Genomic DNA, 22,485 nt, shown 5'->3' on the forward strand with positions numbered 1-22,485 from the left:
ATCTTGGGGTGAATTTGCTGGCACGTCCACTCCTGGGAAGATTAGCAACTGTCTTGAATGTTTTCCACTTTTGAATAATCTTTCTCACTGTAGAATGATGGACTTTAAATTGTTTGGAAATGGCCTTATAACCCTTCCCAGATTGCTTCTCTAAGATCATTGCTGATGTCTTTCCTCCTTGGCATTGTGTTAACACACCTGAATGCTCCAGACCAGAAAACTGCTAAAACTTCGGCTTTTATAGCGGTGGTCACACTTGCTGATGATCAATTAATCAAGGGCATTTGATTAGCAGCACCTGATTGCTACTTAGCATCTTAATTTCTATGGAAGCAGTAAGGGTGTACTTAGTTTTTCACACATGGCTTCTCCATTTTGGCTCTGTTTCTTAAATAAATCATGACACGGTGTAATATGTCATGTGTTGTTGTTCATCTGAGGTTGTATATACCTAATTTTTAGACCTGCTAAGGAACAGATGATTGTTATTATGTCCTGATATGTAAAACCATGGAATTCAACGAGGGTGTACTTTCTTTTTCACATGACTGTACATATTGGATTTGGCACTGGGGCTTTTTGTATACATTAGGTCACAATCCCAGTGTGCTGTCTTTTTGACACAAATATATATGGTATGGTGGGTTTGGGATCTGAGCTTGCAGGGATAGTGTGTGTTTGTAAATTGAATTGACATTTTAACAGATCTTCTGTACACTGTTGCACAATTTAATAGGATCAGGCATTACTTCTTTTGCTCTGGCAGAATCTGCATCTCAACAAATCAGAAGCCATAATCAAACAGTTTAAATACATTATGATTGTGTATTTTATTTAAGCGGCCGGTTAAGAGTCGCATCTTCTTTTCTGATATTGTCTTTTTCTGATATTGGAAAACATGGATTCATTTTTTGCAAGGTGCACTGCCTAATCTTTAACTCTAGCGCCACCATCTGTAATAAATAGGAACTGGAAGTAATTAACTATTCAGTCTCCTGCTGCAATGAGGATGCTCATTAGCAAAATGAACAAAGGGACAGTTCTCTGTAGCTACAGTCATCTGTTACACTTTGAGGGTCAGGTTTTGTGATAGTATTCTCCGTACCATCTGCCCACAGCAGTAGATTTTGACTTACTGAAGCCAAGGACAGAGGAGGATAAACAAAAACAATGGTAGATTGTAAGCTCTTTAGAGCAAGGTTTCCATTCACTAAACACATTTATATGGAGTGCAGTTATTAGCATGGTTCTCAGGGTTGCCATGTATTTGAAGTTGTCCGTATGGATATACTGTAAAGTTCTCTATTTTTTCCATAGGAAAATAATAATAAAATGAAACAAAATACCTATAATGCAGGCCTCAAAGTTGAATCCATGTCACTTGGTTTACAATAACTGGGTTGCTACGTCTAATAGGTAATGATAATGATAAACATTGGATGCAGCAATATGCTGTTATTTAGGAGGTTGATGGAAAGCAAGTGGGTGTAGATATATTTAAGGAGAGGAAACAGTAATTCAAAGACAGTTATTCTCCAAATGGAGCCAAAAAGAGAGTAATGAAAAAGTTTAAGACTTTTAAGACTGCGCTGGTTTTAAACTGGGATGGTAAAATTATAAAAACCTGAACTGGACAAACCTGCCCCAGGAGCCACCAATATATTCAATATATTAAAAGTAAGCTTCAATTGTTCTTATTGTTGTTTTTTTTTTTTAGATAGATGGGAAGCTTCCAAAGACACACACTTCAAAAAGGTTCCCCCGGTACCATCCCCTGCTGGGGATACAAAATGGAGTTTAAAATCTCACGCAGCACGCAGGGCAATACGAAACTGCAATGCCTCCTGTGGCGGCTTCCTATTGGCTCGCGTGCCGCAGGAGATTTAAGAACCCGTAGCTAAAATTAACACCCTGCTTTCCACCAATGCTGAAAGGTAATTTAGTTGGAATACACAGTTAATTCTAAATCTATCAAAACAAGGCCTACCTGTTTTCCCAGACATATAATTAATAAACCACAACATGTCTGGCATTTAACAGCTACAGTACCGTCCCATCCTGTATCGTATCTTTCCTTGTGTTCGATCTCTTTTATAACCTTACATCTTTTATTCTTTTTTCCCTTTTTGTAACTGTGAAGTGCTTTGACTTCCATTGGGAGAAAAGCGGTATATAAATAAAAGTTGTGGTTATTATTATTAATATTATTATTATTAACTCCATTAGCTTCTGGAGAGAACAGCTTCACTTTGAAATGCATTGCCTACTACTGTACTTTGAAAAGATTTAGGTAAATAATGTCAACATGCATTTTGACTTGCTACAAGTATCACCTTTACAGGAAACCCATTTGCTTGTAGATTTGATTGTATACCACACGAGGGGGCAATTGCACAAGACATGTCTAGCAACTAATACTGTGATGGTGCAGCCAACAAAAAAGTTGCCCCCTGGATGGTCAGGATTGGGGTCATGACTGCAGTGATGAATGTTGTGTTTTCTTAGTTGCCATGCTTTTATTTTTTTATTTGCTTGGGTGTTTGCTTAATTCCATTGGGTGCTAGTTCCCCGATAGGTGGAGTTTCCATGGGCTGGTGCTTTCAGCTCCCACTCTGCAGTTAGCTCCTGAATGACAATTTCACCTTTTTATATATTTATCATGTATATGTTCCAGATTTCTGTTTTTTACCATTTTTTATGGTCACAGCTGTGGGTGGTCGTTGCCAGTGTGGATAAGGTTATTGCAGATTATGTGCTTGGGGAGGCAGCTACAATGTCTTTAACGAGACTGCTGTGGCTTGGGGCTAATCTCATGGTTGAAGTTGGTGTATGTGCCCACCAAGCACTGGGTTTATGTGCAGCTGTGGTTGTGGGCAGGGACATTTTATTTATTCATGTTTAATAAAGCGGTTTCCGTTCTTCATCCAATTCCTGTGTCTGGTTTTATTGGGTTTGGTGGGACAGGGCAGGCATTAGGGCAATTAAGTATGCTGCAGTCAAGAAAAAACAATGGCCTGAAAACCAAATATAGCAAATATATGGCTATGGGGTGTAAAAAAACAAATGTGTCCAGTGGTACTGGTCATGTGAATGCACCAACTATAGGAGGGCAGAACCTGTTTTCTCACCAATACTTCTTGGGTGAGCAAAGCCCATAACATAAGGGTTAATTGCTTCATTAATTTGCAAACAGAAGTGCTTAACCTGTGTCTTTTTGTTTGCTTGCTAATAACAAAAGAATTGGAGCAATGTGTTATTTTTTCCCCTTATTTATTCAATTAAAAGTTGTTGAGCAATCTTAATATATGGGGAAAAAATAACAAATATTTTTATGCAAAAAACAAAACCCCCTTCATATCTTGTTCATTACACTTGTTTTTTCTTGCTATTTTTTAATAAACGAGAAAAAGGGTGGTGCAATATAGCCTGTTTCCTGTATATCATTATTCTCCTCATTACATTCCCTCTCCCTGCCAGTACCAACACAACGGGCTGAGGGCCTCATGCAGAGAGCATCGTTATTTTGAAATTCGCCATTTTTTGTACAATTTCGCACAGAAACCGGCAGAAAATGGCGAGTTACGAAAAACGCGCCATTTTGTTTTTTCTATTGCTAAAACTCGCCTCGCGGCTGGCGAGAACCTCCATCTCGCCATTTTAAAAACTCTCCGAATGCAGAGAGGTGCGAACGGCATGTAGCGGCTGTTCGCGCCAAGAAAATGGCGCGATTCTCGCATTTTTGCCGCGCCAGGAAAAGATGGCAAGATGGCGCTCGCCGCCTATAGTAAAGGGGAAAAAAAAGGCGCGAATTTGTTTTTACACGTTTCTGAAGCGCGCATCTCGCCAATTTAAACTCGCCACACGCATCCATGTTAAACATAGCAGAATTCGCACTTTTCTGCATATGGAGAATAAAACTCTCCAAAAAAGCTACTTTTTATGAAATTCGCCAATTTTAAAATTCTATGCTCTCTGCATGAGGCCCTGAGTCACAAAAAGAGGGAGAGGAAAACAGACGGGACTACAAGAAAAGGAATGAACAGTAATAATAATTCCACTTCTCTTTTTGTCCGTCCTATGCCGGTACAAACTACTGGGGACATGCCAAAGCATTACCTACTCCAGGTGGGAGGGGAAAAAAGACCACAAACAATGGGAAAGAAAAACTCCCAACAGAAAGAAAAACATCCTAGAGCAAAACATTTCTGCGCAACATGGCAGCAGAGGCCACGAGCTCAGTACAAAGACTGCAGAGCCAACGCGCTCCGCTGAAAGACCGCAGAGTCAACGAGCTTGGCGCAAAGACCGAGGGAAGAGCGGAAAAGAGAAAGGTACAATTTGGGTAAGGTGGGAGAGTGATAGATAACAGTCATGTGCAGAGGGAGAAGAGAGAAGAGCAAGACAATGGCTTACTCAAAATGATATGTTTGTATGAGAAGGAGAGTAGATACTGTATTTACAGTGCAAGTTTGGAGTCTGACTGATGTGCAGGGGAAAGAGACAGGTTCCTCTAATGCTCTTATCTAAAGTGGAAAGGCAACTATCAGCAAAAACCAAGATGTGAAGAAGAGGATGTACTGTATGCAGCTACAAAATAATACATTTGGTTACAAACAATACATAATATTACATTTTTAAATACCTGCTTAGGGGGTTCATTTTCTTTCAATGCTATTATTTGTGCTTCCAAAGACTGAATTAAAATATCCTTGTCATCGAGCTTGCACATTGGTGCTTGGCTCCTATCTGAAAATGCTTCCTTTGCATCCCGCGTTGTGTCGAAATCTATCCCTGTGCTTCCTATATAATAATTCTGTTAATGAAATAAAAAAAAATACATATATTTAGTAGAATGAAAGTCATGCGGACACGCGATTAATCACGTAAAAAGCTATGCGAATCAGGAAATATGTATTGGTGAAAAATCCATTCAGATAGCATGTTATAATGAAAACGTCCTCTGTAATGCAATAAATATATGTAGCTTGCATGAAAAGATGAAACCCTCCAAGCAGCATACACAGTAGTTGCGATAAAGTAAAACAAGCAATCTCGTTTTTAATATATGTTACATAATGTAAGACGTGTTTGTCATTTGTTTAATATTCGATTGAACCGTTTCAGTGCCCCCATGATGCATCTTCCACCTTATGAGGTCTGTCACGCCAGAAGCCTCATGACGGAGTAGCTAAGTCATGGTTGGTTTGTTTTTGCTAGAAGAGACTCCGCCTCTTCCGCTCGCATCATCAGTGGCTCCTCGATATGACCGCGACGTGCCGGATGGGCACTCTGGTGCCATGACCCCACGACGCGCTCAAAGGGTAAAGAGTAACTGAGAACGGAATTTAAAACAAAAAGCGAGATTATCCGGTTTCACATGGAGCACATAAACATTAGGAATGGTGATAAAAAAAATAAAAAAATCCGAAGGAATATATTATTATCTGATTTACTGAGCAGGGCCAAAATACACCTTATTCAAGGGGACACGCTGTGCCTTCCAGTCGCAGGACGTATTTTATGGAATATCTCCTCTTATCTATGGTTGTAACCTCTCACTTTTTTGGGAGTCAAATATCTCCACCAAGTATGACTAGTAAGTTCCTTTGATTTAAAATCTGAATCACCCATCAGACCCTTGATTTCTTACATTTTACTGTACACACAAGCAAAAAAGAAAAGAAAAAAAAATAATGCATCTAAATGTACTTTACAGGAATTTCATACAAAACGTCCTTGTATGCCAACTTCCAAAATACCAAGTTCTACAACTGGTTAGGAGTTTCTGTAGATCAGCGATGCGCAAACTTTTTTTCTTTGCGCCCCCTTGACTGCTCTTCCCCCCCCCTGCTCTCCCCCCCTCTGCCTGCTCTCCCCCCCACCCCTGCTCGCGCCCCCTTGCCTGCTCTTCCCCCCCCCCCTGCTCGCGCCCCCTCCTCCCATACCTTTTCTCTGGCATCGGTGGCGCTAATTTGACTCTGCGTTGTCATGGCGATGCGTGGCCAGAAGCCGCCGGAGAGAAGGTAAGAAACATACAGAGGCCTTGCGCGCTCCCCCAGCATTTAATTGAAATGTTGGGGGGAAGAGCACGGGGTCTCTGTAAGGGCCGCACGCCCCCCCACTTTGCGCACCCCTGCTGTAGATGGCTTTATGGCACAGCTGTGAGGGATTAGCAGCTATAATAATTAGGACAGAATGGGGTCTTACTTTTTTAAACAACAAAAACTTTAGAGAATTGGCATTATGTAATTAAACTCGGTATTGCTCCAAATAGTATAGATCTATCTTACATATCATCATTGTAGAGGTAAAAGCCATTAACTACATTCTTTGAGTACTGAGGAACAGGCGATTAAGTCATTACATGTTCTTTTTGACAGGAAACATTCTGTATTTAAAAAGGAAGGTATTTTGATACGACAAATTCTGAAGATTAGGTGTCTTTAATGAGTTTTTCAATAGAAATATCGAAAAACTCCAGGTGAGGAAGTGCGTCTAGTAAGTTTTTGCCACAAATGCACTAAATTAGTTTTACGTCTACAACGACGATATATTATTATATTATAGCATTTTATTTTACCCTGTTCATTTCCTGGCAGTAAACCGAAATATATAAACGGCCAGTTCAATAAACATCCCATGTCTTGGCAGCACGATATCTTCTAGCCGCCAAACGGAGGAAAGAGCTTTTTTGGGGGGTTAACCTTTTCACTGCTGGACACGCCTGCGTTGCAATGCAAATGTGGACAAGGCCCCTCCAGCAATGTAGGGATTAATTATGGGAGAACGCAGCAAGAAGTTTCTCAGCCGCTGAAAATTTGAACCGTTTTTGTCTCACGCACACTAACTGTCAATGTGGCTCTCAGGAAAGCCGGCACAAAGGAGATGCAAGTCTAAAAGAGAGAAGAGAGGGGAAGCTTTATGTATGTGAGGGGCATGCTGTTTTGAACTTTATCCTTGTCTCCAACACTCAGAACTGCAATTTCTCTTTCTTTAAGGCTTAAATATCAAAAGAATTACTAAAATCATTGCTGCAAATAAAAAATGGCCAATGCATTTATCATGTACACAAGCATCAAAGAAAACGATTCTTTTCAAAATAATAGCAGTAGACGGGTCACATTGATTGCATGTCCACGTGCAAAACCATAACTATTTAAAAGCGGGGACATTTTGGCAACGCTCCAAAATATAGACGCGTAGACGAAGTCATGGATTATTTTTCTTCTCCAATGTAGATATTCTGATGAGAAAAAGAATCCACTTATCACAAGTTAAATAGGGCAAATAGCATGAAGTTATCAAACATGTTATATTTTAGAATATCATGTTTAGAGAAAATGTGTGTAACCACTTATTTATTAGCTGTGTGTTTTACACAGAAATCTCTCATTACTAAACCATTTTATAAAGGACTTTGAAACCACAGCTGCGTTTAATCTGAACCCCTTCAGACTACATCCGCATCATCCCAAAGGCGCAACAAAATGGCAGCTAAAGGGTGTGAACTGTTTGCCGATGTTTGGTGATGTTAAAGCTGCTCTATTTCAGTCTGAAGCTCACAAGCCCTTTTATCCTCGGTATCCAATTTTCCAACTCTAACTGTCCATGAAATGTATGTGAATTTACTGTATAACTCTGTTCATTTAATGTAACCATGTATTGTTAGAACTCTGTGCCCGGGACATACTTGAAAATGAGAGGTAACTCAATGTATTACTTCCTGGTAAAACATTTGATAAATAAATAAATATATTCACAACAACTCTATCATTTATATGTCACTATCTGAGAGACCCGCCGTTGCCCGGGATGTAATGTTCCTGCTCCTCTCTCTCTTCCCCTGTCTCCCCCCCCTCTCTCTTCCCGTCTACCCCCTTCCCCTGTCTCCCCCTCCCTCTCTCTCTCTTCCCCCCTCCCTCTATCTCTCTTCCCCTGTCTACCCCCTCTCTCTCTCTCTTCCCCTGTCTCCCCCCTCTCTGTTTGTCCCCGTTCCCATCAATCCAGCTCCCCCCCTCCCCTTTACAGGTCCGGTCCCTCCCCCCCCCCCATTTACAGGTCCGGTCCCCCGCCCCCCTTTCCAGCTCCGTTCCCCCCTCCTTTACAGCTTCATGCAGTGTGTGTGTGTGTGCGTCAGTCAGTGTGTGTGTGTGCGCGTCAGTCAGTGTGTGTGTGCGCGTCAGTCAGTGTGTGTGTGCGTCAGTCAGTGTGTGTGTGTGCATCAGTCAGTGTGTGTGTGTGTGCGTCAGTCAGTGTGTGTGTGTGTCAGTCAGTGTGTGTGTGTGTGTGTGCGTCAGTTAGTGGGTGTGTGTGCGCATCAGTCAGTGGGTGTGTGTGTGTGTGTGCGCGTCAGTCAGTGTGTGTGTGCGCGCGTCAGTCAGTGTGTGTCTGCGCGTGTCAGTCGATGTTTGTGTGTGTGCGCGCGTCCGGCAATGTGTGTGTGTGTGCGGCAGTCAGTGTGTCTGTGTGCATGTCAGTCAGTGTGTGCGTTTGTCAGTTAGTCTGTGTTTGTGTGTCAGTCAGTGTGTGTGTGTGTTTCAGACAGGCAGTTCGTGTTGCAGTTCGTGTGTCAGTCAGTTTGTTGTTGTGTGCCCCCCCCCTCTGCTTTTTCCTCTGCCCTGCCGCGAAGGGGGGGGCGTGGGGGGTGGTTGTTGATAGCTGCTTGCACTCCCGGCTTCCCGGCCTGGCCGCTGGTCCGGGGGGGGGGGGGGGGGCGGTCGACACCTGCTGGCGCCATCTCGGCCACAGGGGGGTTGTGGGGGGGTGTTGATAGCTGCTGGCGCCCCCCGGCTTCCCGGCCGCGGGGGGCGGGGGGATGATGAGGTACCTGGCTGCTGGCGCTCCCGGCGTTAATATGTGAGGTGGCGGCGGCGTGTGAGAGGCGGTGGCGTCGGTTACTCGGCGGCGGGAGTTTTGCGGGCGGGAGGCGGCGTATCGAGAGGTGAGGTGGAGGAGCGCGGGTGTTTGAGGTGAAGCTCTGGCGCCGAGGAGCGGGCGCTGCTGGCCGTGGGTAGCGGTGCAGAGGCTGGGGTTTGCTGTGGTTGTGGGGGAGGGGGGAATGTGGGGAAAGGTGAGGCGGCAGCGGCGGCACCGAGGAGCGAGCAGCGTTGGAAGTTGTGTCGGCGGCGGGTGAGTGTGACCAATGAGGCGGGCAGGGCGGGGCTGGTCCACGGACCAATCTGATTGGCCAGAGGGTGAGTGACAGACCAACTGACCAATCAGATTGGCCTTTGGGACAGTACATACAACGTTTTCAAATATATATATATATAGATTTAGTGGTTAATATATGCTCTATTTTCAGCAAACTCCCTTGAAATGAAACATATTAAGGAACAAAGAGTTATTTTAAAGCTGGTGATAAGGAGCTTGGAGAACAGTGTAATTCTATGAAATCTCAATATGCTTCAAGCAGTGTTACAGAACACTCAAGGGAAAGAGCAAGGTCAGATGATCTAAATTCCAGAGCCCATCCTAAATTCCTCTGGATATAGCTGGGACTTGTGATTCCACCACAAGTACAGTAGATTGCACACGTGAGAGTAACACTTTCCATCAGTTCCTCTATATCTAAATACAAAAGTTCAGAGCACTGTAGTAGATCGGTATTCTGATGTCTTAGAGACAAGTGGCTATATAGGTACAGTAGAACATAAACCTAAGTAAATGTAGTAAAATGTCTTAATGTTACACTAGACAAAAATTAAAAGAAAGTGCGCTCAGGACCGTGACAAAGGTGATGAGTATTAAATATACTAATAAAGTGAGTATCACAGTGTGATTAAAACATTATTGAAAAGTGCTTGTGTTTAACCAAAAGTGTTTGGAACCTGTTATTAGGTAAGATGGAGGTATGCTGCTGTAATCCGTGGACTGGCTCCACAAACCACACGTGCTAAATGAAAACAAAAAGAAAAAAAGCGCAAAACCTCATAGTGTAGTATTAAAATAATTGTGTGTATTAGTGAACAGCAGGTGAGTATCTCACGTACATCAATTCAATGATTAGAAAGCATTGAATGTTATGGACATGTTACCAAACTGCTACCGCAACAGCACACGACAATCCGATCGATCGAGGGAGTGGATCCTTCTCTCTCACACGATGTCGTCTCAGCCAGTGTGGGAAGTCGCGGTCTGCAGGTAAGGTGTTGGCTTGAGTCTCAGAGCGCTCTCCTCCTCGTTGGATGTATACTTCCGGTATACCGCAGCCCACTGATAACGGCACCAGAGTTCCGTCGCTGGTATAACAGGAAAGGAATGGATGGATATTGTCCGTGAGGGGTTTAGCCTCTAGCATAGACTTCAATGTCCTTGGGGAATAACAATCAGAGTGACACTGGAACGCGCCTTCCAACGCGTTTCGTCATAGAATGACTTCGTCAGGGTATTTCTGGGGTTCTCATTGGTAGTTACTCATAGCCAGAAACCTCTCCTGATTGGCTGCTATTGATTTGAAAACAGCCCATACTTAATTACGGATATACCTAACCTTTGTCTACAGGGAAAAGGGGAGGTTGAAGTGTTCTATGAACAAAGAATATATCAATTAAATAAAATACAATGGTCCATAACATGCCATGCTTTCTAATCATTGAATTGATGTACGTGAGATACTCACCTGCTGTTCACTAATACACACAATTATTTTAATACTACACTATGAGGTTTTGCGCTGTTTTTTCTTTTTGTTTTAATGTTACACTGCCACATAAAACCAAAATTAACTAACATAAGAGAAGCTTAACACGCTAAGGGGTCTATGTAGCAAAGCAAAAGTGGAGCAATTCTGGTGGCAAATAAACTGCCTCATATGTATTATAGAAAAAAGTCCCATTGAAATCAATTATATAATTAGTGCAGTTTGTTTTCCCTAGAATTGCTCCATTTTTCCCTTGATACATAGACCCACCCTTGATGAAGCACGGTTGCCTGCGAAACGCGTGGAGGTTTACATTACTGCATGTTATCACGCTCTAACGGACAGACGCTCCTGGAGTCAAGGGCTTTTTGGTTGGTTCCGGGACCCGGTATACTCCGTCTCTGCAGACTAACATCTACGAACCACGGGATCTTCCTCTTGGGGCTCCGTTACGTGTTCCTAATGGTATGTTTTGGAAACTCCTTGTGATTTTCCAATACATTTTTATTTTAGCTTATCCCTGTAGCTCTTTTTCTTTTTTTGTTTTTCTTCTTTTGGAGATCCCCCTGGGTTTCTTTGGTGAGTGAATGGAGCACCCACATAAAGATCACAGCTGCAAGAGGGAATGTTTGGATACTTATCAAGACCTACTTTGAGGAGTCTAGTGCACATGGAACTTTTCTGTTTGCACTCAAATCTGTACCAAGTCAGTGAATGTCAAATGTAACTTTTAATATCACACAATAAAAATAATTACATAAAAAGAGAAAATATCCTGGTGTTGAGTTCCCCTCTCAAAAAATAGTACATAGCCATGAAACACATTATGGGTAGAAGTTACGTTTTCTTACGTTGGTTGCTTTAGCTTGAGTCCTGTCAGTAGTTTGTGGTAGTTATATGTTTAAAGAATTAAATAAGGGTGATGTTTGTCTTAAAAAAAAAATAATAATAGTATTCTATTTCTCGTAGTGGCGCTCTGCATTTTGCTCGTCAATTTTTATTTATTTTTTTAGAACTCCCTGCTTAATTATTTGTGTACATCAGATTTCTCTCATCTTGTTTATGTTTAAATAAAGTGTTTAAAAATATATATATATATATTGTGGCCGTATTAGCAGTGACAGATTATTGGGGGTGGGGTGACGTATGGGGCAATCGCCCGGGGAACAAACCCAACGGGGGCCCATCAGGGTTGGATTAAGAGTAAACAGTATTTACATAAATTGCGTAGCGGGGCTCAGGCACTGCCACCCCACTAATTATATATACACAGTACAGTACTTTCCTATGCTGTGTTTCTCGAGTGACGTATAGTTGTTATTGTTAATCTTGTCTTATTTTTTAACATTCTCAAACATTTGTCACTGCACAATTTTTTTCTCCCTTTTTCTAGAGATGCATTATACACACAATTTGGGTGAAAAAAAGGAAAGAGAACCGCTACGTGAGAAGTAGCTACATTTCTTAAACCAAATAATTTCTGGGAGATGGTGGGGGGGGGGGGGATGGTACTGCCCGTGCCCTAAGGCCCCCTTAATCCGTCCCTCCATATTAGTTCCCCAAGTGCGGTTTCAGAGTTTATATACTATAAACCATGGTTAGTCCTATAAAGGGCCTCATACTACATATTTTATACCTTTTATTTACAAAAACCATAAAAAACGTATCGATAAACACATTTTAAAAATTATAAATTGCGACTTTTAAGTTGTTTTAATTTACTTATTTCCTGCCCCTTGCTTTGCTTACTGCGTTTTATGTACTCTGCCCCTCTCCTTGCAGGGAATAAGATGTACATTTTAACCCCGCCACCTCAGAGTCCCCAGTGCGAATAAAAACATGTAAACCTTCATGAATTATTTAAACTGCTTATAATGACCCGATTTATATGAAACAGACATTAGCTCACTTTCTTGTTAAACAGTTATTATAGTCAATAAAACATGAACCCGTTGGGTGGCCCTTGGAGCTTTACACTTCCTCTTCCATTCTTTATGACGGAGGGTGGATCTGACACGTGAATGTTACCAAAGCCGTGATCTGTTTCATGTAGCTACAATAAGGACTAAAGCAGGGAGGGGGTAACTCCAGCCCTGAAAGGGCACCAACAGGTCAGGTTTTCAGGATATCCCTGCTTCAGCACAGGTGGCTCAAAATCAGTGGCTCAGTCGAAGACTGAAGCAGGGAAATCCTGAACACCGGACCTGTTGGTGGCCCTTGAGGACTGGAGTTGCCCACTCCTGGTCTAAAGTGTAAATATGGCTGCCTCATACTTCTAATGGTCACTGCAATCTGCATTATTAGCAACCTTTGTGCGCAGCAGTGACAATGAAAGTCCTGGACAAAACATGTTACATCTGACAAAAGACAAAGCAGATGGAGTCCATCTGTTGCTGTCTTTAGTGATGCAAGCCACTTAGTATTCTGTAGCTGCATTCTAGGGATATCATTTTTGAATATCACTACCATTCACACATATTCACCCCTTAACTGCCACAGGGGCCTGTAATAAATGTTAGCACTATGGTGTTCTAGATCAGGGGTGCGCAAACCAGGGGGCGCGAGATTTTTTTGGGTGGGGGAGGGGGTGGCGTTTACAGAAGCCTCGCCCTCTTCAGCGCGAGGCATCTGTAACTCACTAACCTGACGCAGCATCAAATGACGTCGCAGGGTCTTGTGACGTGGCGTTATATGACCCTGCTGCGTCATTTGACGCCGCATTAAAGGTAAGAGGTGGGGCGCGACACAGGGGGAGAGCAGGTAGGGGTTCGCAGCCTGCGGTAGCATAGAAAATAAAGGCACACCTGAAACTTTCCACCTAACCTGAAAGCAGCCATGGGTGAAGGAGTAGCGCTAGCATTATGGGGCAGATACATCAAATTCTGGTACGTGTTAGAGCAACTGATCTGGCGTTAACTACCATTGACTCAGGTCGGTATCGGGAGCGCTAAACAGTACCGGCGCTTGAAGAATTTGCCCCAATGTCTGTTGACTTTAATTTGGTGACACTCTACTTACCAACCTGGAATTATTCAAATGGCTCATTTATAGTGAACATGTCGACTAAGCATGTGATTGCAAAACCATCACTACACTGAGGAGCACACAAGACACTTAGCTCTTCAAAATATACTAGTAGACAAGAGACATTAAAGGGCTGATTCTATATGATCCGAAGCGGCCGAAAGCGATGTTGTCGGACAAAGTTTCCCTGGTCTTCAGTGGACAATATCAGCCGAAATGGCCCGTTTGGCCACTTTGGATCATATAGAATAAGCCCCTAAAGCTCTTCCGTTACATAAGAGTTAAAATTTAGAATAGAAAAAATGTAAACTTACGTGCAGTGGGAAAAAAACCCAGAAAGTGTGAATAACAGTTATCTATCGATTGAGAAAGTTACATTTTATATGTAATTTACTTTCCTAAATTCCACTAGAAACTTACCTTATAATACGCCCTTATTACAGCAAGAGCGTCAATCAACTCAATCTGGAAGCTTCTTCTTAGCATAGCTACTTTCTGCAAATCAATTTGTTAAATGGTTACTAGATATACAGTAGTAATATGTATACATTCAACACCAAGGAACAATAATTATTACAGTACACCAATATATCTTTGTTTATTATTTAATTACCATTCTAGGCTAAACTGTTAGAAATCCAGGGCATTATTGAAATCACAGCTCTCTGGGCCAAATTTTTTGGCACATTGCCATGTTTTAATTTCCAGCCAATCAGCTTTCCCTTGTCATGCAGTGAGTGAGGGCAGTTCACAAGATAGGGGAGGTGATTAGATAGAAAGTACCAGCTAGGCACTTACTACTCCCCCTCCCTGCAGAGAGCTTGCCCAGGAGAAAGGAGAGTTTCTGTGCGAGTATAGAGCAGAGGAGGAGGGGGGGGGGTATCGATGTAGTGTGTGTGTGTTGCAGTGTGTGTGTGTGTAGATGGAGACCTGGTGTGTGTTTGTGTGTGTATAGAGGGGGGATTACACTGATTTATTTTGTGATTGTTTTCCATATCACTGTCACAAACATCAACTTTGAGAACCAGCGCCAAGGAGGACTTTCTCTATACCACAGCTACGGTATAAGAAGGATTTTGGACAATCCGAGGGTCATCCCGGCTGCGGGACTTTTTTCACTTAAGGTGTTTCTGTCTGTATTTCTATTTCACATTTAATATTTCCACTTTGTATCCTGTCGGTTTTAGCGCTAATGTTGTGTATCTGCATCATTGGAGGAGGGGGGATGCCTGCAGAGTGTGTGTTTGTGTGCATAGATGGGCTGCAGGGTTTGTGTATATAGAGGGGCACTCCAGAGTGTGTGTATAGCGGGGGGGGGGGGGCTGCGTGTGTGTGGTGTGTGTATGTGTATGTGTGTGTATGTGTGTGTGTGTGTGTGTGTGTGTGTGTGTGTGTGTGTGTGTGTGTGTGTGTGTGTGTGTGTGTGTGTGTGTGTGTGTTTGTGTGTGTTTGTGTGTGTGTGTCGAAGGGCTTTAGTGTATTTACAATTTTATTTTAAGAAACAAGTACAGTAAAAGCACAAAAGAAAATATGGAATATGTTTAAACAAATCAATACAACGATACAAAAGTGTCTATATTATTTATGAAAAAAGCATACATTTAGCCTATAATAGTAATAATACCCTGAGAATAGGGCATTACTGGGAATTATTGGCTAGTAATGCCCTGTTCTTCAGGGATTATTACTTAAGTATTTCAATTAGATTATTGGGGGTGAATAGCCCCACAATCTTACCAAGAGGGTATATGGCAATATGGAAGCAGTATCATGCTGTATGTGCATTGAAATCACAGAATTAAGGTAAGTTAACTCCAACACTCGGTAACTGGCCGTAGCAGTAGCTATATAATATCAAATATTCATTTGTGTCATATTGATCACATATCTTTTTTCTGTTTACTACAGGACAAGCAGACCAATCTCTTGACTAATATCCCGCCTATGATTTTTTCTCGTATCCCTGAATAACACACACATATATATTACTTGTGAGCACACATACACACACACACACACATATATATATACACACAGCTCAACCCCGTTATAGCACGATCCGCTACAACGCGGATTCGCTTATAACGCAGCTCCCAATTTAAAAACATCTCCACACACACACACCGAACCCAGGACCTTATTATTTGATATAATAATTTATAAATTATAAAATAAATAAAATAATAATTTATAAATTATACATTATAATTAAAATAATTTATAAATTATTATTTTATTTTAATTATAATGTATACATTTTTATTTTATTTATTTTATTATTTATAAATTATTATATAAAATAATAATTTATAAATTATACCATATCATACAGAAATCGAACCTAGTACCAATTCTCTACCTGCAAGCCACAGGGTTTGTGTGATGTCACAGACTCTAAAAACAAACTTAACATATAGAACACAGTGCAGTCCACTGCACTGTGCTGTAGATGTTAAGTATATTTATAGAGCCTGTTTAATCACACCAATCCTATGGCGTAGCAGGTAGGGAATTGGTACTAGCATATGAAAGGTCCTGGGTTGGATTCCTGCATGTGTATTATATAAAATGTATTCATGTTCAACTCCCACATAGTGTAGGGGTGTGTGTATGTGTCCGTTAGCAATAAAGCATTGAAAGTTTAAAAAAAAAAAAAAAAACCCTCCTCTGCACTCAAAAGTCTATATAAGTGCCGCACATGTGGATGAAGCCTGATGAAGCAGGGAGAGCTGCAGAGAGGAGAGAGGTGCAGGAGCTAGTAGTCCTCGCGCGATTCAATTTTATAATGCTGTCTCATTCTGTGGACCCAGAGGACTGCGTTATAACGGTGTTCATCTGTGTATATATTTATATTGTGATGTCCACACCACATTTTAGCATCTTTTAGTCCCAGATTAAGGCAGAAAATGTAGCATTTCTCTATATAGGGTTTATTTACAGGGATAAATAATTCACGAACAGGCCCACCGTCCCTTTAAGTCAAAACGAAATCATAAAATAAACTCCTACTCCTCTTAGGAGACTAACTACACAGTCAGCTGCAACTCTTACTACCTGGATAGACAGCTAAGCTGGTTACCACTCCAAAACAGGTACTACTGTAGTTGAACATATAAAGTCTCTGAACACCGCAATAAAGTATTTTGGTAATCTGTTACTCCTGGATTTGTCGCAGATGTCCCCGCTTCATCGCAGACTTGCGTCCTTCCATCCTAGGGGAGCTTGGCGAGAGCTCAGAGAATCTCTCCTCTGTAAGTCCAATGTTAAGGATAGGACATCCCTGCTTCAGCACGATCTCTCGTCCTTACTTCTTTTTCCTGGGATTAACAACCCAGGCAGTCCCAGCAGGCTCTGTAACCACTGTCCAGCGAGCCTAGGGGGCTGTGCCAGTCTCTTCTTTTAGCTGGGGAGCACTTTCTATCCCCCCCCTTCTCTGGGGAAAACAGTCTCTCTCTATAGCAGTTGGGCGGGATTATTAACCTTATTAACCCCAAGTGCACCACATTGTGCCTCTCTATTACAGTCGGCAGACTTGTAGGCTTGGGCCTCTCTTTCTTGATTCCTTAACTTATTCCGGTGGGAGTCTTGATGGACAATCTGTGAGGTCTTTCTCATTTTACGATCACGGATACACTTCCGTCGCATTCTCATCTGAGACTGTATCTTTACAGAGGCTGCTCTCATGGCATGGAATCCACTTTGAACCCCATGGGTAGTGCAGTATGACTGAATTCTTACTGTGCTACTCCATCGCAACTTGGTCCTTCCATTTCGTGCTTTGTGGAAAGTAGACTATGGTAGTGCAACGACATTGTAGTCACGCTTACAGGCGCGCACAACTTGCTCAGGTGGTTCAAACGTTGCCATCTTGTTTTGCAGTTGAGCGGTGTCCCCAGCTCTCACTGTACCCTTGTTACATAGTTACATTACATAGTTACATAGTAGATGAGGTTGAAAAAAGACTTCCGGCCATCAAGTTCAACCTATGCTAAATTTAGACAACAGATATTTTATCATATACAGTATCTATTCTTATTGATCCAGAGGAAGGCAAACAAAACCCCAGAGTCACATCATCCAATGATATCTTATAAGGGGAAAAATAAATTCCTTCCTGACTCCAAGAATTGCCAATCGGATTAATCCCTGGATCAACATCCTTCCCATGTATACTTATTTGGTATATCCCTGTATACCTTTCCCATCTAAAAAGATGTCCAACCTTTTTTTGAACAAATCTATTTATCTGCCATCACAGTCTCCATTGGTAATGAATTCCACATTTTAACTGCCCTTGCTGTAAAGAACCCTTTCCTTTGTTGCTGGTGAAATCTCCTTTCCTCCAACCTTAAGGGATGCCCCTGAGTCCTTTGTACTGCCCTTGGGATGAATAGTTATTTTGAAAGCTCCTTGTATTGTCCCCGAATATATTTGTATATAGCTATTATATCCCCTCTTAGACGCCTCTTTCCTAATGTAAATATATCTAATTTAGCTAGCCTCTCCTCATAAGTTAGATTTATCATCCCCTTTATTAAAATGGTGGCTCTTCTCTGCACTCTCTCTAGTTCCATAATGACTTTTCTAAGGAGTGGTGCCCAAAATTGTACTCCATATTCAAGGTGTGGTCTTACTAATGCTTTGTAAAGGGGCATAATTATGTTTACTTCCCTTCCATCCATTGCCTGTTTGATGCAAGATAAGATCTTGTTTGCCTTTGCAGCTACTGCATGACTTTGGGCACTCCTAAATCCTTCTCCATCAAGGATTCCCCCAACTTATCCCCATTTAATTTGTAATTCGCCTTGTTATTCTTGCATCCCAAATGCATAACCTTACATTTATCTGTATTAAACCTCATCTGCCATTTACCTGCCCACGATTCCAGTCTCTCCAAGTCCATCTGAAGAGAAATTACATCCGGCTCTGATTCTATTACCTTACACAATTTAGTATCATCAGCAAAGATGGAGACTTTACTCTCGATGCCAACATCAAGGTCATTAATAAAAAAGTTAAAAAGCCAGGGTCCCAGTACTGATCCCTGAGGTACTCCACTCACGACTTTTGCCCAACCTGAAAAAGTTCCATTTATGACAACCCTCTGTTGTCTGTCCTTTAACCAGTTTTCAATCCAGGTGCATATATTATTACTGAGTCCAATTTTCTTTATTTTGTACACCAACCTCTTGTGTGAAACCGTATCAAAAGCCTTTGCAAAATCTAAGTAGACCACATCAACTACATTACCCTGGTCTAAATTCCTACTTACCTCCTCAAAGAAACAAATAAGGTTAGTTTGGCAAGATCTATCCTTCATAAATCCATGCTGACTATTACAATAATTTTGTTTTCCATTAGGTATTCCTGAATATTATCTTATCTTCACAGGCATTAGTTTCATTAGGCCAAAACCTTTTCCTGCAGTGGAGACACCTGTGCATTACTGTTCCGTGGAGCCTCATTCCTTTTAAACTACCGCCATCTTTTCCATGGACTGCTTCTGTGACCCAAGTGTCTGTCTTAGGTTTGTAACCTTTTTCTCCAACTTCATCTGAGAAACCTCCTGCTGGACAGCAGTAGAGTCCAATATAGCATCCCGCTCAGTCTTCAGAGCCACGAGCTCCTTGCCCAGGTCGCGCTTTTGTTTCTCTGCCATCTTGTGGCCTGCACACTCAGACTCCAGGTCCTTCTTCAGGTCTTGAATCTGTCCTTCTGCATTTCTTTTTCCACTCAGTGCAGCTGCTAGTGCAGCTTCTTTGGAGTTGAGTCACGATTCCACATCTGTCAGCTGATTCAGCGCATGGCGTAACTGTTTCCTTTTCTTTATTTCTGGCCTGCAGCTGCCAGTGCTCCTCCCGGACCTTGTCCAGCTCCAGCTGCAGCCGGGCCCTCTCATTGGCCGTGTGGTCCAGCAGCTTGCAGGTTTCAGCCATCTCAGTTTCATAGCGCAATGTCATGCAGGCCAACTGACGGATGGACACCTCCTCCCTCTCGGCCAGCTGTATCGTGTGCTCAGCAATCTGCAGTTTTTCAGTTTGATCCTGCAAGTCTCCTCTCAGGGCCTTCACCTCATTCCGGTGCTTGATCTGGGTTTGCATCAGTGCCTCCTTCATATTATGGAGCTCTGCCGTTCTTGTCGAAAGGATCGTTTTTCCAGGCCTCTTTCCCCTTGCAGAAAAACACTAGGGTTAGGGAGTGATCACAAAACCACACTAATTGAGGCAAATAATGAGTAAATAAATGGTAATCCAAAAAAGTGGGTGCAAACTGTGAACTGTAAAGTGAATCAGAAAAGGGAGGGGGCAGGAGAACACAAAATGGATGTGTCTCCCAAAAGAATCCACTATAATGCACTCCTACTTAGTTTAAAATTTAACTTTTAATATATTAACATAAAACATATATTACCTAAAGCGTTGTGTATTGTGCATTAAAAATAATTTAATTTATCCTGCCCCCTCCCTTTTCTCTTTCCCCTTGCGACTGACTCGTGGGGATGGAGCAGCCTCTCTGCTTCTCCATCTCTTGCTCCAGTTTCTGGACCTTCTCCTGCTCCCTCTCATGCAGTGTCAACTGGCATCTAAGCTCTGCCTCCAGAGATGTTCTGGTGACACTCAGTGTGGCCTTCAGCTCCTCATGCTGCTCTGGGGGGACACACTGGGTACACAGCCGTTCCTGTAGCACTTGTACTTGGTTAGCAACCTGGACTCTTTCTTTCTGTAGCACTCGTCGCATCTACTCAGCATCTGCCTGTTTCTCCTTGGCCTCCTGCAGACTCGTGCGCAGACCTTTCACCTGGCTCTGCAGTAGATGTGCTACTCGTGTGCGCTACTCCAGGAAGACACGTTCTTCTTGCAGAACCCTCTTTGCATTCTGCAATTCTTCACGCACTTCTAACTTTTCCTGGATCAATTGCTTCTTCACTTTTCCTGCTTGGTGAAGCTAATTTCCTTCACTGACCTGGTCAGTCAAGTCTCAATTTTCTCAGACATGTATTTTCTCTTTTTACCATCTCTAAACGAATCAGGATCTCTTCCTCAGCATCCTTCAATTCACAGACCTCTGTGCTGAGGGTATGTATCTCTTTCTTTACTATTTATGTATTTTATTTATAAAATATTTTACCAGGAAGTAATACATTGAGAGCTACCTCTCGTTTTCAAATATGTCCAGGGCACAGAGTTAAGACAAATAATACATGTTTACAAATACAGTTACATAATGAGCAGGGTATACATTATATACAAGACATTGCATGCACAGTTAAAGATAATTTGTATTATGGGCGTATGAAACAGTTACAGACCAGATTAAAATGTGTGACAGCCTTAGATTTAAAAGAACTTAGACTGGTGGTGGATGTAAGAGTCTCTGGTAGGTTGTTCCAGTTTTGGGGTGCACGGTAAGAGAAGGAGGAGCGGCCGGATACTTTGTTGAGCCTTGGGACCATGAACAGTCTTTTGGAGTCTGATCTCAGGAGATAGGTGCTGCATGTGGTAGGGGTGAGGAGCTTGTTCAGGTAGCTAGGTAGCTTGCCCATAAAGAATTTGAAGGCAAGACAGGAAAGGTGAACTTTGCGCCTAGACTCGAGTGATACATACCCAATCTAGTTCTTTGAGCATTTCGCAGTGATGTGTGTTATAGTTGCATTGGAGAACAAAACGACAAATTGAGTTGTAGAGGGTGTTAAGTTTGCTAAGGTGGGTTTGAGGTGCCGAGACATATACTATGTCTCCATAGTCAATAATTTGCATTAGCATCTGCTGTGCGATACGTTTTCTGACCAGGAGACTTAGAGAGGATTTGTTCCTGTAAAGTACCCCTAGTTTGGCATAGGTCTTGGTTGACAGGGTATCAATGTGCATCCCGAATGTTAAGTGGGAGTCAAACCATATGCCCAGGTATTTAAAACTAGTAACAGGAGTTAGGGTGGTGTTAGTGTTGGTTCTAATCTGGAGCTCAGTCGCTGGAAGCTTTAAAAATTTAGTCTTGGTCCCAAACACCATTGTTACAGTCTTGTCAGTGTTTAAAAACAGTTTGTTTTGGGAAATCCAGTTTTCGAGTCTGAAAAAGTCAGACTGAAATATGTGTTGAAGGTCAGAGAGGCTATGGCTGTGTGCATATAGGATTGTGTCATCTGCATACATGTGTATTGAGGCTTCTTGACAAGCTGTGGGAAGATCATTGATGAACACTGAGAAGAGTAGTGGCCCCAGAACAGAGCCTTGCGGGACACCACAGGTGATATCCAGGGGGCTAGAGTTAGAGCCAGAGATGGACACATGTTGGAATCTACCTGATAGGTAGGACTGAAACCAGTTTAAAGCATGCTTCCCGATTCCAGAGCTCTGGAGTTTGTTGAGCAGGATAGCATGATCAACAGTATCAAAAGCTTTTGCAAAATCTAGGAATACTGCACCAGTGAGTTGACCCCGTTCCATTCCACACTGGATTTCATTGCAAACTTTTAGCAGGGTAGATACGGTAGAGTGTTTGGGGCGAAAGCCAGATTGGAATTGGCTAGGGAAATTTGTCTTGTTATAGTAATCGCTTAATTGGGAGTGGACACATTTTTCCATGACTTTTGATAGGATTGGGAGAAGGGAGATTGGCCTGTAGTTTGAGACAGTGTTTTTGTCCCCACTTTTGAAGATTGGGACAACTCTGGCAGCTTTCCAGGTCTTAGGGATATGGCCAGCAGACAGGATAGAGTTGACTATGGAAGCAATTGGTTTGGCAATTGCTGGGGCACCAAGTCTTAGGAATCTAGATTGTAGTAAGTCAGGTCCACATTGGCTGCTTAGTTTTAATTTGAG

The 22,485-nt window shown here is 42.2% G+C and overlaps 1 protein-coding gene across 1 annotated transcript in view; it reads right to left on the minus strand.

Moving 5' to 3' along the window:
• C2H10orf67 (chromosome 2 C10orf67 homolog) overlaps nt 1–22,485 on the minus strand; it is a 167,127-nt gene that overhangs the window by 125,686 nt on the left and 18,956 nt on the right. The window contains 2 exon segments of the mRNA XM_075587570.1: nt 4,643–4,813; nt 14,087–14,161. Of these exon segments, the coding sequence (XP_075443685.1) occupies nt 4,643–4,813; nt 14,087–14,161 (246 nt within the window).

Source organism: Ascaphus truei, chromosome 2 (assembly GCF_040206685.1).
Source record: "Ascaphus truei isolate aAscTru1 chromosome 2, aAscTru1.hap1, whole genome shotgun sequence".
NCBI classification, from domain to species: Eukaryota; Metazoa; Chordata; class Amphibia; order Anura; family Ascaphidae; genus Ascaphus; species Ascaphus truei.